The following is an 18,610-nucleotide window of genomic DNA, read 5'->3' as shown; positions in this document are numbered from 1 at the left end:
GCATGTCAGTGCCACCTGATAGGGCTGGATGGTTCCCAGGTCAGTCTGTATACAGTGAAACTGATTTCAACTGTGTAGAGAAAGTCAGACTCATTTTAGTACCTGCTCCGCGAAATCCTCCACAGAGGTACAGCTTCCCTTCCACAGAGCCTGCGCTGGTAGAGTTTGTTCGTAAGGAGAGGAGGGGAGAAGGCATAGGAGGTCCATCCCTCCAAAAGTCTCCATCAGGGTTATAAATCTCCACTGCATCAAGACATTTCCGTGTCTGTCCTCTGTCTTGACCAAGGCACCCAATTCCTCCTGCAAAAGATACATAGGTCAAATGCAGTAGTCCCAGGTTCTGCTGAAAAACATATTGCTGGCTGCATCATTTTTTGTTGTCCTCATCTCCCTCCCTTTCTTTTCCCTTTTGCAGCTCCAAAAGTTTGTTAGAAAGTAAACTCAAAGCAGAAGCTACTGCACGTCATCTACAGACATCAAAGCAAGATCCTTTCTGAAGTCTTGTATCAAAGGAAGGACAAGCAGCATGTCTTCAAAATGCAAAGGTATTTTGTCTTGTTTTCTGCCTATATAGTAGAAATTGTCATAATTACTTGTTCTGTGTGCTGGACAAACTGCTTTATTGTTAAGTTGCAATGGATCAAACTATTTTCCAATTACTGTTAGTGGATTTGACCCTTACATGTGTTAACCAACAATCATTTGGATTTGTTGGTTAGTTGTCTTCAATAAAAGAAAAAGATTACGCCCATTTCTTAAGGGAAATCAGCTTCCAGAAACAAACCCATCCAATATGCAGGAGTGCCAACTGAGTTGTGACAAGCCCTACTGTTGATGTGCTCATTAAGATGCTCGAAGTTGGTGTGCAGGATTGAAACAGATCCCAGTTTTCATTTGCTAGGACATACTGCAACAGGCTGCAAACATACCTGAGATCTCAGTGCACACTGGAAACACTGTACACTGAAATCACAGTGTAAACACTGCCTTTCCAAATCCTTTCCAGTGATCAAATCCAGATTTTGAATTCACAGTCTTTGGTTCTCGAGAATTAATATGCTGACGTACCCTCGTAGGTTTTCCATCTGTGCCAATGGACACAATACCCTGTAATGAGCACTGATGGCATGCTGAAGCAGTTCTTTTGTGCATGTGTGTGTATGATCACTTTTAAATATAAAATGACTGCAATATGCAAGCAATTTCCACATGAAGGCTAGCTTTCTAGATACACATGTAGGACTGCTCAATTGTGCAAATCCAAAATGCATTGTATGGCATGTAATTGTGCCCTTGCATATGCAAAAGGAAAGGACTGCAAGTATAACCTGTGCAAGGTTGGTGTGGCTGCTTTAAAATATATTGGCCCTAGTGCTGTTAAGCTGGTCTGTCAGAGAAATGAGCCCCTAGTGCTCAAAGTTTTACTTGCATATGGTTTTCCATCTACCTCTTACTATGGACTGTGTTATTTTTTCAACCTTTTGTGCGTTCTCCAAATTTGCAAGAGGCAACTACATGTAAATGGGGACAACAATGCTCCAAATTTGCTACCACTGTATTCCTGATCTGTATTTTAGAGTCAGGTAAAGATAAGATCAGTTATCCCTGCATCAGAGCAGCAAAATTAGAACCAAATTCAGTGTCCATTATCATGAGCAGGAAGATTTCCTCCAGCTGAACTTCGCAGCATTTGATTTGGTTCAATATTTGAATTTGAAAACCTTCACTGGGTTTGGTTTTTAGCCCCCTTTCCATGCACAGCAAATCTTTACTTGCCCTAATACCTACCAGCAAGGTCCTAGCAGTTTGTATTAGGTTCCCCTCAGTGTGTGCTTAAACAAGGCAAGCATCCAAATGCTTTCATTACTAGCTTAACACCCCCAACTAAGCAGCGTTTGCTCTGATGGGCTTCTCCTCTGAGGCTTGATTCACCTAAGAGAGCTGAGGCAGGGAGTAACTGTGGTCATGGAATTTTGCTAATCATTTCCATGCCAAAAAGGGAGTCTTGTATGCATCACCATGCTGAGCCTTTCTCATGATGGAGTCTCACTGAGCTATTCCTTAGGACTATTTAGAAACAAGAATAAATTTCAGAATTCAACCGTCTACTTACTGTATTGTTCTTTATGCCACGAGCATTATCCTGTTCTATGCAGTATTCTCCGCTACTCCTTAATGGCTTAGAAGAGAGGTGCCACTCTAAGGACAGGACACCATTCTCCTAATTTATCAAGAAAAGTTTTAAGGGCTAATCAAATTTTTTAACTGATAAGGCTATTTAATTGATTGCTTATCACGTAGTCTTTCTGATTCTGTAGCATCCTTTGGTAGAATCACAGAGTACAGCATGCAAGACAATTTGCTACCAGGGTATGTACAGTCTACAGAGTGCAGTGTAACGTAGAAAAAGATACTCAAGGCAGTTTTAACTGGGAACCAATAATATTAAAGCTCCCCACAGACTAATCTGATCTGTTCAAAAGACAGCTTTGTAGTGCCAAAGACAGACTGCTGCTGGTTACCAAGCTAGCTTTTTTTAAAATTAGCCCAGGTGTTACTGTACACCACTGAAGAATATGCACTCACCCATAAGAAAAGTCTTCATATGAAGAAAGAAAGAGCATCTTGTTCAATCAGAGGAATGAATGGTACCAGTTAGGGAATGCATGTGGCATGTCAGAGTCAAACAACAATAGCTTTGCTGATTGCCTCAATATTTGAAGGGGGGGCAGTGGACAAAATGTCCCAGAACTCTTCTAGAAGCGTAATTGCTGTTTATTTCTTAGTGCATTTTTATTGTCATTTTCTAAATTGAGTAACTGTGGGGCATGGTAACTTCAGAAAGAACAGAAATAATCAGGTACAAAACTGATACGGCACAGTCAGTGACTTTTTGCGAAAAATCACAACCATTACCAGTTAATGAAGACATTCAGCTGCCAATCCAGGGGATCCGCCGCCAGACATTTTTCTGCTATAGTTGTTAGAAAAGTAATTTTTCATGACCTATTGGAGCATCTTTTCAAAAGTTTAGGAGCTACCACATATTTTCAAGCATTTATGAAACCTTCATTGGATAGTTTGAGCAACTTAAATTTAACCTCCTTTAGTCCTGTCATTGTCAGAGACAGTCTTGAAGGTACAAAATATCTCTATTTTATTTACGCCCTCCACAGCCATTTCAGATAAATCCAATTTCGTGTTCAATTTACAACAAGGGCAAAGCTAACTTCTCAGCAAATAGAAAGTAAGAAGGAAAAATCAGAGGGGAGTAACGTTTAATTTTCAAGCTTAGAAAAATAGTATTCTGAAAAACAAGAAATCAAGGATTTCAATCTCCTCTTCTAAAGCAATGCTAACACTGAAATATTGCTAACAAAGGAATCTGAGGATATTAGACTCTACCAGCACTGCTTTGCTGTGTTCCCAGATGTGGTAGTTGAGAAATACTCCTCTGAGACAATACTTTTTTCCTCTATGGAGACTGATGTCTCAGGCCTCTTCCCAAAGAGCTGAATACACAAATCAGTAAAAAAGAATTCTCAAATTTAAATCAATTCACATCTGCAACTGAGTGGAGTCATCTCACGTTAACCAGGCTATCCATCACCTACAATGTATATACCATGCAAGACTTCAAACTGGCAGAAAAAGAGAAACTTGCTGTGTCAGACAATTCAGGCTGTTTTGTGCTCCGTCACTCATGACTCCAGATCATCCTGTCCCACTGCCTTCTTCATTCAGATTTATGAAACCGTTAGGAATGCAAGTGGAGACATATGGAATTACAGTTAAGACCATGAAAATTGTCTTTATTTCATGTTCTCTGGATAAAGCAACTGAACAACTGAGTTCATGCTCTGCTCCTACAGGAGCCTCTGCATAAAGTGGGGGTAACCTTTAAGAGGCTAAGGCAGAGTGCAGTAAAGAGGGCAGAGGGGTTTAGGTCATTTGGGGGGGACTCTTGTGCCAAGTGACCCGCCAGCAGCACATGGATCTGTACTTGCGATTGTTCCTTAAACCACCCAGAACTATAGATGGGGTCATTAAAACACACACGCTGTGGTCGCAGCCTCCTGGGAGTCCCGACAGGTGTGCAAAGGGCAGGAATTGCTATTCCCATGCCCATTGTCTGGAATGGTGCTGGGGAGGGTCCTTCATTAAGCCCACTCAACTATCTTGTCACGAACAGAGCGGGTGAATTTAACACCACCTGGCTTAGTTCTCTGCATAAAGCCCAATTATATGTCCTGTGTTCAGGGGGAGATGGATTTCTCACTGGGAGCTTTGAACATTTCTGTCATTTTCACATTCATCACACAAGAGGATTTAATCCCAGAACTCAGTCTCGCGCCCCCCCCCCCCTTACAAATACACCCTTTCAACACGTTAGGCTTTTACATTATGCGCTTCCCCTAGGAGATATTTCAGATGCCACTGAAGGACTAAAAAAAGCCAGTGAAGCCACCTTTGTGTTCCCAAACCCATTAATGCTTGAGAGCTTTCCATATCACGCTTGGATGATTCTGCAATCAAACATACTTTCAAGGGCACTCTGTAAGCAGTGGTTCTAATGGACTTTAAATTTAACATGAAGCTCCATTAGTAAAATAAATATATAAATAAAATACATGATCTTTATTAAGAAATCAGGATAGAGAAGACAAGCCTTAGATGCAAGAAGGCAAAGCAGGGTAGGTGATGTGATTAGCACGTCTTCAGAATTTCAATGAGGTACAGTTCTGTGCCTTGCTGTACCCACATGCTGCTCGTAGCTGGCTGAAGGCAAAACATATTGCTTTGGCTGAGGTCAACTGCCTCCCCCTTATGCCATGCTCATCTGAGAACACTGAATGCAATTTGAGTCACATCAGTTCTAATAACAGAACACCCTTCCAGCACTTGAGGGGGAACATCAGTAACGGCAGTGAAGTGGTAAAGAGTCACTGGTAATAATTAGTTCAGCAAGTGCAAAGGAAATAAGTGCCTTAGATACATCTATATATATATCTATAGGAGTGAGACTGACACATAGTTGAGTTTCAAGAGATAGGGAGCATTCCTACCTACACGTACCCAGGGACTTCACCCATGTTACTGATACTTGTAAAAGCAGGCACTGGTGCAGAGCAATTGCACTTCCAAGTCTCATCCACACCAAGCTCTTATGCAGCTAAGTCTACCAGGCAGCTGAGCCCAACATGAACAACTTTTTTCCCCCAGGATAGCCACCTAGATCCAAGTCTGGATTGCTCATTGCACAGACAGGATGGCTGACCAAAATGACACCTGCAAAGTGGTTGGTGGTCCAGATGGGACTGAAAACAGCTTATGTACTCCATTGAGAGGGGCAGGGTGATGGTGACATCTGAATATCAGACTTCATACCATTTAATTTGGTTCCCCCACTAACAGACAGCTGAAATTAGACATGAGCTACAGGCTCTCAGCCAGGGCAGTATATCAGGGAGGAACAAGAGCAGAGCTGCTCGCAAAGGGAAGATGACCCAGGTAATGAGCTCACCGTCAGGGCACAGCTCCGCAGAACAAGAGGCAGGCGATTGCAGAGGGTCCTACCAGCAGTTCTCAGGCAAAGGCAAGGTAACAAGAAGGGGCTAATGCTCCCAGGCCTGTGTTTAAATGATGCTCCTGGACCTATGGGCAGCAGGTGTGCGTGGAGGCCCCAGGTGATGTTGGTCAGGATGATCAAGACCTATTAGTGCCCTCAGGGCACTGACACTATAATTCTTTATCATATAATTATGTCCTCAGATCACAATACTGAGCAACATGTATTCTTACTAGTGCCTCTTTGAATTTTCATCAAAGGAACCTGGGAAATGGGTGGGAAAAAAGGAGTAATTCTCCAAGCAAGTGAAATCTAAGCTTTGCCTCCCATAAAATAATTCACTATTAAATTGATGTCTGGAATGCACAATGGATTTAATAGCGCTAATCTCTTATGTAACATTTCCCTTCATTACTCTTTAACGGCACTCAAGCTGAGAGTCTCAGCATTTATGTTGCTCTCACTCTCTGCAAAGCAGGGCTGCATAGCTGGTTTCTCGGAGAAATAAGGGAGCAATAAAGCTAGCCCTGGCAGGCACTTCCAGAGATGAAACCGAGCAGCACTGTCATTCTTTACTAACACAGAGCACAGCAGATGAGGTAATGCAGCTTGTAGAAGACATGAGGGCAAAAGATGATTAGAAGCAGGGCTGAAAAAACAGGTGATTATCTTCCTAAACATAGTCAACACTTCGGTTCCAGCTCCTTCTTTTCTCCTGTAATGCCTTGTTCTCATTTCCTTTGATAATCCTTAAGTGAGTAGGGAGCATTTCTGATCCCATCTATCAGACCAAATTTTTGCCTTTTCTACTCCTCCCTGCACACAGGCACTTTGGAGGCTATTGCACAGGTATAACAGAGCAGAATCAGGCCCATAATCTGCTACTTGTCAGAAGTCCAAAGCATGTTTATAAATAGACACGTTTATTTTAGAAGAAGGTGTTATTCAAATGCACAGTTAATACTGAAGCATGAAAGCTAAAATGTCTCCTTCCAGCCCCTCCTACACAAGCTTTCCTTTCCAGAGAGACCCCAAAGTACATATTCAAATAAGTATTTTATGATCAAGACATTCAGTATTTAATTGAACCTCATTTAACTGCTTAAAACTTTTAAAAGAAGCTCTCAGCAAGAACTCAGGGGAAAAAAACAAGTTGTAAGAGGTGGGATGCCAGGCTAAGGAGGATAAACAAAAATTCTTTGATTCCTAAATCTTCCGTAATAGGATTTCTCATTTAAGCCTTTCTATATGTTCTTATTTATAAAGCAGGAATTATATAACATGAAAGCAACACATGGTTAAAGCTGTCATGGTGATATACAACATTTTTTACCAGTGACCTGTATTTCAGAGACAGTAGTTCTACTGAATGTGTTTTAACATAAGCTAATGAATATGGCATTCAAATGGATTCATTTGGATAAATTTTCCTAATTTGTCTGTTGGCTGTAATGAGTTTTCAGAGACTTAGCTGGAAAAGATATTTTTTTAAGCAAGAGATTAAAATGCATGACCTTAAATAGAGCCCTCCCATCTGGTTTTCTTCCAAAAGTGTCTCAATTGGCTCTGTCATTAAGAACACAATACTGCTCTTTCTTGGGCTTTCCAACGAATATAGTTATGTTCCTGGGAAAATATGGAGAGAAAGAGCTAAGACCAGTCAAATGGGATGAATAGGAGAAAGGATTTTGAGCCTTAGGAAATGCTGTTCATTTACTTATGAGGATTATGTACGCTGTATAAATAGTGTAAGATTCTCTAGGAACATTACACAACAAACAGACAATTATATTGCAGGATTGCTGATTAAGACACATGGTACAGGTTCCTGAACAACGCTATTACTCAGACCAAAAACTCTAATCTGTTTCTCATTTTCCTTCCATCAGTGTGACTCTAGAATAACTCCATTTAAGTCATTAGGGTTTTACACGCTGGAGCTGGCAATTAGGCTGAGAAGAGTTTTTGGACAGTGACTATGTACTCTCTGTTCTGTGCCAACAGGACTTTTCAGAAATTAACACTTGAAAGGCTAAGCGTCAGATTCTGATCTGGGTTAGAACAAAATGAGTCTGACACAACACAACTGAGATCAGCAGACTACTTAATACAGATTTACACCTACATGGATGAGAGCAAAAATTAGACTTGTATATCAAAGAGTCTACTACTGCATCTTATTCAAAGCTAGTGGTCCATCTATGCTTTTTGCTTCATATTTATGATAGAAATTGCATTCATACATCAGAGACATTAGAAAGGATCAACTTTTAGTGCAGTGATTTCTCACTTATGCTCTAGAGTCCCACCTAATCCTGAATGTGCTGACACCTGTATGAGCTGTACAAGAAGACAGAGATCCTGCCTGAAAGAGCTGACAAACTTACTACATTTAAGGATTTTGTTTTCAAGAGTCGCTTGAAAGAAGTCTGTTCTCTCTGCAACACTACTTTATATATCCAGCTAGAGCTATATATTTCTTTATTTCATGTTTTTATTTCTGGGAAGTGGGGCTTGGTCCTTGTGGCATACGGAAGATATCTTGCATTTACCTGCTTCTACCTTGCCTCCCTCCTTCTCCTTCCTCTGCCTCCAGCAGCCCCCAGTGGATCTTCTTAGATGGGTGCAGACCGCAGGACACCCATGGAGACAGTGCACCACATAAGGAACAAGTATGATATGAAAAGCAGGTGATGCGTGTGGGAATCCAAGCACTGACATCAAGCATGCTTCTGAATTGGCCCTTCCCTTTGTCCTCTGACTGGGGCTCCATGGGAGCCTGTTAGATGCCCAAGTTCTGTGCACACACACTTCACCATGGGGAAACCCCATTCGGAGTGAGAAGGGGTATAAACGGCAATGGTAGAGACTCCACAAAAGTCTCTTTCTCATCTGTAGCACAAAAGCTTAGTCATTATGCCTGAGCATAGACATCTCTGAGGTCACAACGTGAGGACAACCTGCAAGTTGTGATACTCTTCAGAATGCGTCTTTTTGCACAAATCGCCCTTGACAGCATCTTTCTAGACTCCCACAGTGCCCTACGTTCCTTGTGAACCAGGGTGATGTCCGAGGGATCCACAGCTTTGAACAGCCTGCCATGGTTTTACCATCCTCATGACAGTTGCTATTCTTTGGTCTGTCAGCATCAACCTCCGTTCCTTCCATTCCCATTCACTCCTGAATGTCGTCTGCATGATCAAGCACCACATCAGCCAGATTAAGAACGCTTTCACAGTCTTCCTTTCAATGCCATCAATTGCCCATTCACCCGGCCGGAGTTACCATCGCAATTGTTTCCAGAGGAAAACTGTACCCACCTCACAGCCCAACAGCCTGAGAACTCACAAGGTAACAAGAACTTGTCACCACAAATAAACTGTGGAATGTAGCTTTGCTGTGTGAGGTTTTAATTACAGTTGGCGAGTGTGAGTTTACAGCTGGAGATGAGGCCATGTGTGATATCAGCAGCAGAATAAGGTGCCAATATCAGTGACTGTATCACTGTTTCCAAAGAGAATTCATTTGGAAATTGCTTCATCGTTTTGAGACATCTTGGAAAATGCTTTAATCTCTTCCACAGAGTTTTCAGACAGTGATGGTTAACATTTATCAACCACATTGTCTTCTCAATTTTAACAGATAAATCTTCATTTCCACCCGTACTGTTAAAGGTGGATTTAAACCAGCATATTCAAAGGTAGAATTTGTTGACAAATCATTTTTGGCTCAGTGTCAGGTTTGTCTTTGAATTAAAAAATTAGTTCTAATAGTATTTGATTTCCTAAGGAAACAAGACTTACACAATTACCCTCACTACATGTGTGTTCTGTATCTGCGTTTACATTATTTTTTCTGCCTCTCATAGCTTTTGCGCCTGGTGGCCAGTTTCAACCACATTTTACAGATTTATGGACGTTAAAGTCCTCACAAGGTTTGTGAAAATAGGCAATCAGGAGTTTGCGAAAACAGCCCAGACCTAGGTCAAAATGTCTTCCCTGCAGCTGATATTCATGCTACCTGATGGTAACTCCTTTGTGTCTACACTTGCTGCAGTTACACCTTGAGTGGACGGAGCATCAGAACGGAGGCAGGCTCAGAAACACAATGGTAAACATAGCACAATCTTTCTCAAAAATCTGCTCCCCAGAGCAGCGTGTGAGCTTGGTTACCTTCGGTATAAATCACAAGCACATTTGTTCATTACAGTGAAATTACCCCAGATTTACACTGTCAAAACTGAGAACAAACCCTGCCTTTACGTACATTTAGTTACATTTAGCGGCAAGAGTGAAGTGTCCAGTGCAGCAAATTGTTAATCTCAGGATTAAGTGCATTCGTTCCCTTAGAACTGCTTGAATAAGGACTGCTTATGGGAAGGTGTGTGAACCAACAAAGTGATGGGGACAGAACAAGAGCCTGTTCTGGCCCACATGCCGATCCGATTGTTAGCAAAGATTTTCTCACCCAAAAAATCACTGGTACCAGCTAGCATGGTAAGAAAGAATTCAAGTCAATATTCAGCTCCCTGAATACTGCAGCACTGGCAGCTATACATAATAAAACTATGCTTTTTATTTTTTTATGTTAGCAAAATGCTTGTGAAGGTCTGTGAGACTGTGAACTTTCCTCAATGCCATTTAAACAGGCGCTTTTCAGATTTAATACTGTGCTTTGTGTTCAATCTGTACATTTCATTAATGTAATTGCTCAGATATGCTTCTTGCTTTGTGAGATTTTGAGGGAAGAAAATGAATGCAGTTTTCCTTATTAGCCAATCCTTTTCCTTGTCTCAGTGTCAGGCTTGCTGTGAAGAAGACTGTCAATTTGTTTTATCACATGCATCCAAGGCGGCTCCTTTTTTTTTCTCCCTGACTCTCTTGCGTCATCACAGCATTCATGGTCTTGATCTCAGACCGCTTCTTACTGAAACGCATGAATATAGCCTTTCTCTTCCCAACTATTACAGCTGCTTCTGCTGCCCCATTACAGCATCAGTGTCAGTATAAATAATTATATATATTTAACCTTTTATAAAGGATGGAGTTTCAACATTTTCAAAGCACCTTTGAACCTGGGCAGCCAACACGCTCATTATTTAACAGCATACTGACGTTCTCTATCACTAACCTTTGACAATAATGAAATGACTTTCTGGTTGCAAAACTCTCTTTTCCGTATGGGCTTCTTTCACCCTTTCTCCTGGTTGTGCCTATGGGCCTGTCTCAAGCCATTTAAGAGAAAGAAGTTTCTCTAAAAGAAGACAAATGCAGCGTTAAAGCCATTTTCCTCTTCTACTTCAAAGACATCTTTCTTAGATACACACACTGCAAAATGCTTTCTGTATTACAAGCCAGGAACTAACTCTCCTTTATCCATGGTATATAACAACCCAGACAAAACCAGAACACCCCTTATACAGGAGGTGTTAAGTTGATAAGACCATATTTATTGTGTTCACTTTGATAAGTTTGTAAGCAGGAGCAGTTTGAAGCAGAAGGGATTGAAAGGTCCCGACATACTGATGTGGTTGCTAACTTCTTCATGTCTGATGCGGCCCATGGGACCACGGGAGCATGGAAGGGCATGAATAACTCACAGTCCACCTGTGGATTAATTGACTATATGAACTTTTTTCCCACTTCTTCAAGAACTTTCCAGTCATACACCTGTGTATATCCTCTCCATCACTTAGACACCTTTCTGGCTCCTATTCCACTTCCATGATATCCCTTTAAACTTTTTCCCCATATTATTCCCAATGCCTGCAGTGCCTTTCTTCTCTGTCTGCCTTTCCCTGCCTTACATCATCATTTTCTCTTCAGAAAAATCCCTTGCTTGCCACCTTCTGAGGTGTTTCCTAGTGTTCAGAAACAGGTGATGTTCTTTCTGTTGGCTTGGACAGAGGTTGGGATGGGGATGGTCTTTGGGATGGTCTTGGAAGGATGGTCTTTGGGAAAAGAGTCATGTTATGGATGAACTGCAGAACTGGGGACATGGATGGGGATCATTTTGGGACAAAAGGTTTTGGGGGAGGAGATTATTGAACTCTTTCACACAAGTCTTAAAACTTTTGGTCAAAATACTGTTTTGAAACAAAAAATTGAAAAACTTCAATCAAAAAATGACAAAAGATTTAGATTTAAAAAAAAATGCACTGTGTTGAGGTGGGTGGAAGAGAATGATTCATTGAATTTTATCAGAATCCACAAATAATGTTGATTTTGACTGGGAGATCCAAATTCTCTTTTTCCCTATGCCATTCCTTCATGATGCTGGGTATGTTCCTTAGCTTTTCACTGCTCACCTGTGAAATGGTGCTAAAAAGGCTTCTCTACCTACCTTTTAAAATTCATTATTATTTATAACACACACTGATACTCCAAAGAAAAGTAGTTTAAAAAGTGAAGTATCTTTGTTACGTTAATACAGAACACTAAACATTCACTTAATTTAATCTACTTAAATTAAGGAAGGAAGAAATGATGTGAGGAAAAAGTAACTCTAGAAAAATACTATCCATTTAGTCCAACATACTTCGTCCTACATACATAGCAAAGGGTGAGATATTTCACTTTGCAGAGGCAAACTGCTGGAAAGAAGAAGTCATGGTACTATCTGTTAAAAATCTGTTTCCTCTTACCCAAGACATAAATCTCACTGTTGACTACGGCTGTGCTGAAGCGGTATTTGGAGTACTTCATTGGCGCGCCTTCTGTCCATTTGTCTTGGCCCGGGTCGTACTGAAACGTTCTGTTACTTAATCGATCCGGCTCATCGTCAGGCAGATCCATCTGTATGAAATATGACAGCCATATAATAATACAACATTTGGAGCCCTCTGCACATGCCTGCATGCAATTAATCACAGCAGACAGCTCAGCAGATAAATAACATAAACACATCAATTATAGCTGCGAAGTGATTCATACTCACTAGGGTTTAACAGCACCCATGACTTGTGGCTGGGAGTACGCTGTGGAAGGGAAATGAATAAGAGGGCATCTATATTCTGCAGCAATAAAGCTGAGGATTCGGGTAATAACAGTACATTCATGGGCCCGGCTCTGGCAGAATGCACCTCTTTCACAAGGCTGCTGTAAAGTCCTAATAATAATAGAGGGAAACCCAGTATATCTGACACTTTTTCTTCCTGCTAAAGGTTGAAATCTATTCCCACTGTTACTCAGACCGTACCGTGAGTCTCAGTGAGGTACTTTGCTGGCCTTTCTCAGGCCTGTATATATACATAACTTATTCTCAAGTCATTTGCACATTTATTTAGTCAGCCTAACCAGAGTAATGTTGTTCAACTGCTGTAACTTCTCCTTCAATAGTTTTCATAATAAGCTCCTAACCCCCTGCTATATCTTTGCTGCCATAACACTGTTTTTATACTCACTCCTACTCCTCTTGTTCTCTCTAATCTTCTTCCCCTCTCTCTGCCTGTCTCGTATGATGCAGGGAACTCAGATTATATTTTCTGGGTACGACACCCTTGAATGTAAGCAGTAGGCTGTGGGGGGAGGATCCTGAAATATTTCGGGATGAAAGGTTTCATGTAGAGAGAGCGAGAAGGAGAGAACTACTTTGCTTACTTGTGATGGTGTTATATGTGTTCTTGCTTTGCTTGTTATTTTTCTTTCCCAAAAGACCTTTCTAACACTAATGTCACGGGCCAGATAGTAGGAGGCAAACTAGAAAGTAAATATACAGCCCCTTGGTTACTCCCTGTAAGTGCCCAGGGGCATGCTCTTTTTCCGTGGTAAGTGTGAAACACTAATTTATTCACTGAAAGAGGGGGTAAGCTGTGTATTTTCAACACAGAGTAAGCATATACTTAGGAGCAGGCACCATTTGACATTCTGTAAATTCACATCCTACCTAATTTTTGTGGTAACATTCACCTCAGAGCGCACCCTGTGCTCTTTATGTGCAGAAAACATAACATCCAGCAGCCCTTCTCTCTGTCTCAAGGGTCTGAAACCTTCCTCTCAGCCTCACCAGATGCTTTCTTCCATTTTAAAAGCCCCCAGTTACCAAGGCTGGAGTCGCTTGGGTTTTCAACTCTGCTGGCATCAGTGAGGCTAGACCAATGCTGAGCTGGAGCAATGCTGCTGTGAGTCGAGCCATTGCCCTCCTAAGCTGTCATTTTATGTCCTGGATTGACTTTGTCTTGTCTTGTTTCAATTGCAAAGCCTGAGTGGGAAGGGAACATGTATTTATCTCTGTCCTGTAATGGACACATGCATTTACGGCACTCTATCAATGCTGCGTCGTTAGTATTTGTTCAGGATTGACAGAACATTCAGTGCTGCTTGAGCATAGGGACAACTCCTGGCTTGACGAACTAATTTGCTTTCCCAGTGCAGCTGTGGTAGCCCCATGTATACAATCACTGCATCTGACACATAAGTGTGGGAGATATATGGTACCAGAAGAATTCAGCACTCTGCAGTGCTCGTCTTAAAGCACTTTTTTGAGAGCTTTAGCTAATTTGTTCTGATCTGTTCAGGTACGACCTAATCTTACAAAGCTATGGTTTTTAATCAATTACTGTTAATCTGCTCATCTCAAGCCTATTTACATATAAGCTCAGACTCCCATGTATTGTCACTGATAGTACTGGTCGGCAGGTATCCACTTCAGGTGTTTTCGAGGTGCCTGTACTTTTTTTAAAACCATTCTTGGCTCAATGTTCCTGACTTGTGCTTCTAAGTCACTTTTCCCCCTTACAATCTGTTCTGGAGAACTATTAAGAAAGACAAAGCTGGGTGTCTGACTTCAACATCTATCTTTGTTATATGACGTATCTTTCAGTTCAAGTTTTTTTACAGACAGATTGTTTCTACATTAGGTGTTTTCATATTTTCATTCTTTAAGTAGCAAGGTATCCTTGCTCAGTTGATTCAGTACCAGAAATACTCTCTGATCTTTCTGTTGTCTCCTTTGGGGCCTCCTGCACTCAAAATATCCAAAGAGGTGGAAATCTTGTTTGCTGAATGCATCTCACTTTTAAATACTTTAAACAGTAATTTCTTTCAAGAGAACACAAACCAATGAGATGTGATGACAGTCTGAACATATTGCTGTCGGCAATAAGAATTACACATGCTCTACTTCCTTGTCACGTAAATGTGGGGATTTATCTTGAATACTCAAATTTAAACTGTACCGAGCAGTAAATAAGAATGGGCTACGCTCTTAAAAAAGAACTTTTGCACTGGGAGCAACTGGAGAGAGCAGGCACTGTTCCTGACATCCATCATCCTTGTAGCGTAGTTCTGTATATTCCTTGTACTACTGAGTATGGTATCTGTGGCCCTGCTGAAAATTCCCATTAAAACTTTACATGGCCAAGCAATGCAACTGAAACAAATAAATGGATTGATTAAAGGAATCCATTTTCCAGACAACACTTTGACTTTTCATTTAAAATACAATATAATGAAAATCAAATAAATGAACTTTAGTTAACCAAGAAAGTTTCGTGGGAAATTGGGGTGAACTTCAAATTTCAGAAATAAATCTGTCCCTGAAATTTACCTGTGTACACACTTTTTGAAGACAGGGCTCAGTTAAGGGCCCCTGTATGATTTAAATACCTAATATTACATTGATTTAATGTAAATGATACATATGATTTAATTACCTAATATTATTAAATACTAAATACTGATACCTAGAAAAATTAAGAGGATGGTAAATAAGGAAAGGAAAAGCTGGAACCCACGTTGACACAGGAGACGTATTTTAAACTCTTGCTTACTGTGCACATCTCTATGAAAGAACTGCCCTTCCTGAAGTTGGTATTTACAGTGAGGATGGCATAAAATGGATATTATTCTTCTTCACCCTGCTTGGTTTTCCTACAAAAGGTGTTTAACCAGAGGAACGTGAACAATTTATTCTTCTGTTATCACTGATGTACTTTTCCCATGGAAGAAGCACGATAAAATTACACAACACTGCTTGTTAGTACACAAACAAAACAAAGTAACTGGCGCATTTCTTAACCTGTGGTGTCCATCCACCCAGCACGTAGAGCTTATTCTTCACCGTCACCACCACATGGCAGGCTAATGGTACTGGAAGAGGTGCCGTGCTTCTCCAGGTGCCTTGCTCCATGGAATACTTCTCCACGCAGTTTGTGACCAGATACTGATTTTTCACTTTCATTTGCCCTCCTATGACATAGAGATCCTTATGGATAGTGCCCAATGCGTAGAGTTCACGGAGCTGAGTGGTGCACAGGCTGTGCCAAAACTGGTTTCCTCGCTGGTGGTATCTGTAGGAAGATCCAAAGTTGTAAATGCCCTGGTTCACTGAGGTCCCATCAGCTTGTTTTGAAACGTTACCCCCTTCATCGTCAATGTTTATTCAGACAATGATACAATGACAAGAGGAGCTTTCTCCTTCACAGATAAGTTATAAAAGTGAGCCCAATTTTTGCAATATCAAGCATTTTTAGTATGAGGGGTCCTAATTTTAGGCATCCTTTCAAAGACATTTGACCCTAATTAAGGTAAGGATCCCTTATGTCTGCACGTGCTGTTCAATCACAGTTTCCACTGAAGTTAGTGGGAAGAGTAAGAGCTCAGCACTGCTGAAAATAAGGCCACTTCATCTGCCTCAGTATGGATTTACTTCCTTAAATTTAGGCATCTGTATTTGAAAATGCTGTCACCATTTGTTAATTTTGTCTTTAATCCAGAAAATGTCTGGTTTTCTTTAAAATGGGTGCATCTGAAAAAGACATGAGTAAAAACAGAATGAGGGTTTAAAGCTAACAATCATTATCCTTTAATCTCTGAAGTACTATCATCAGCATAACAGAGAGGTGTGTTATCTCTGTCTTACTGGACTCCTCGGGTCATTCGCTTGACTTATTTCCCCCTGCTAATAACCTAGAAAAGAGCATCCTAGGAAAAAGTTGAGATTTGAGTAACGAGAATATAAAATCCACATACATTGATGTAGGATCTAATCAAGCTCATTTACACAGAGATGCCACTACAGTAAATCCTCCTTCTTTCAGGAGAAAAGGCATCAGGGTTTGGTTGTATGTATATAATTCATTATGCCATAAAGATGGATTGTGACAAATTGATTAGAGTAATCGAAATCTCTGGGAAAACTTTCAAGTAAAGAACGCTTTGTCTAATGGTCTTCTTTTGTCCCCAGAAACATTATTTGGATTTAAAATTTTTAAATAATTAGGGATTTTCCGACAGAGGGTACACACCTATAAATTTCGATGTTCCTGGTCTTTTGCCTAGACATTTTGACGGCACTTGCCTCTCCTGCCACAATAATATCATTATTCTCTGTGACAACACCAGTGCAAACACATCCCAAACCCTCTCCATACTTTGGAGAGGAAATGAAGTAAGTCTTTTGTGTCGCAGGAGCGTAGCAAAAACTGGCATCTGCATAGCTACCATGTCTTGACCTAATGCCAAGAGAATTGTTGCCGATGCAGAGTAAGAGATCAGTAGTCTCCATGCCATATCGCAGGCTGAGAGAAGGGTGGCTGGATAGCTTGATGGTTTTCAGTGCTTCCTCAAACATATCATTGCATTCTGAATTGCACAGGATCATTGTGTTCCTCTTCTGGGCTTCCACGAGAAAGGAAGGGCTGACAAGTACCAGTCTCACTTGCTTCAGGAGCTCAATAAGGTGCTCTACACGTGACTTTCTGCTGTGCTTGACCCATCTAATGACGAGATCCAGAATGCTCTCCTCCCTGGAAATATTCAGATCATCTGATTTTATGAGAGTCAACAGCTGCTGGAATTCAATCTCTAATATTTCTTCCTGTAAGCTCACTTCAGCAAAATGCTGATATAAGTATTTCCTTGCTTGATCAGATAAATCTTCTGCCCCAATGTGGTTCGCAAAGTAGTAGATGCCCACACAGTTGGAAGCATCCATATGGTCCATCATGTACTTCTGACATATACTGAAAACATCTTCCATCTGCATGAAATACGCAGCAAGCGCAACAGTCTGCACATTCTGATTAGTGAGGTGCAAATCTGCACTGTACATGTAATTGAGTATTACTGACACGCTCTCTGCAGAGATGTCATACAGTACCACTTCTCTTTGCGTGCATTCAACCAAGCCACAGGTAAACATGGCTTTGAAATAGGGACTGAAGGCAGCCAGCACCACCTTATGGCAGGGGAATTTCTCACCTTCTGCAACTAGGACAACATCAGTTATCTCTGTTGATTCTTTCATTGTCTTTACTTGTTCCAATAAAGTCAAGCTATGGCGCTGCCTTCTTTTCTCCTCAGCCTTATGATCCATGGCTGATCTCCCAACTTCCTTTTTTTAAATCTCCTCAGAATTCAAGGTCTTCATCAGGAGTGTTTCTAGAGGTAGAAGCATAACATTGTCCAATAAGAACAAATTATTGGGCAAATTAATATTGCTGCTAATAGCTAAAGCTAGTCATTCTATAGGGTGTGATATAAATCAATAAGGCATAAAAAGTATGTAAAATTATGGTGAGGTCTCAGGCTCAAGGTCTCCAAGGCACAAAAAAATAAAATCAACACTTCAAGTGATCTTCAATATTCAATGCCCCCCACAAGTTTTGTGATTATTTAAAGAAAATTACAGACTTCCCTTCAAAACAGTCTTTTCCAGCTGCCTTCTCCCTCCTTTCCCTGATCCTGATCTAGAGCCTATTAAAATCGAGGGAAAGATTTCCACTGACTTTAATAAACTGTAGGTCAGGCCCTTAGTCCCTTGGCTATTCAAGTTTTGTCTCTCACATGCACCTGAAGGACATTAGTCCTTGCTTAGATGCTGAAAGTACCTTATATTTTCAACAGCCCCTTAGGTTAGACAGCTACAATGGAGTAGTGCCTTTTCAGTGCTCACAGCTCCTTTCAAACTAGGAGTTATGCCTAAGTAGAGACTTCAGAAAAAGGTTTTACAAGACTGAAAAAATGGAAAAACATTAGACTTGCTTCTTTCATTAGTTTTTACAGTGATCTACACCTCTGCAAAGCGGGTGGGAAATAAAGC

At 40.9% G+C, this 18,610-nt stretch overlaps 1 protein-coding gene across 1 annotated transcript in view; it reads right to left on the bottom strand.

The window, feature by feature from the left end:
* Window positions 1-17,884, bottom strand: part of KBTBD12 (kelch repeat and BTB domain containing 12) — a 33,151-nt gene extending 15,267 nt beyond the window's left edge. Inside the window, exons 1-4 of the mRNA XM_050904696.1 lie at window positions 16,815-17,884; window positions 15,587-15,857; window positions 12,213-12,363; window positions 103-300 (exon numbers count right to left, since the gene is read on the bottom strand). Coding sequence (XP_050760653.1) covers window positions 103-300; window positions 12,213-12,363; window positions 15,587-15,857; window positions 16,815-17,884 — 1,690 coding nt within the window. The remainder of the gene's footprint in view (window positions 1-102; window positions 301-12,212; window positions 12,364-15,586; window positions 15,858-16,814) is intronic.
* Window positions 17,885-18,610: the final 726 nt, after the last annotated feature.

This window comes from Gymnogyps californianus, chromosome 13 (genome assembly GCF_018139145.2).
Source record: "Gymnogyps californianus isolate 813 chromosome 13, ASM1813914v2, whole genome shotgun sequence".
Lineage (NCBI taxonomy): Eukaryota > Metazoa > Chordata > Aves > Accipitriformes > Cathartidae > Gymnogyps > Gymnogyps californianus.
Note: the sequence above shows the minus strand (reverse complement) of the source record. Positions and strands in the feature narration are given on the sequence as shown.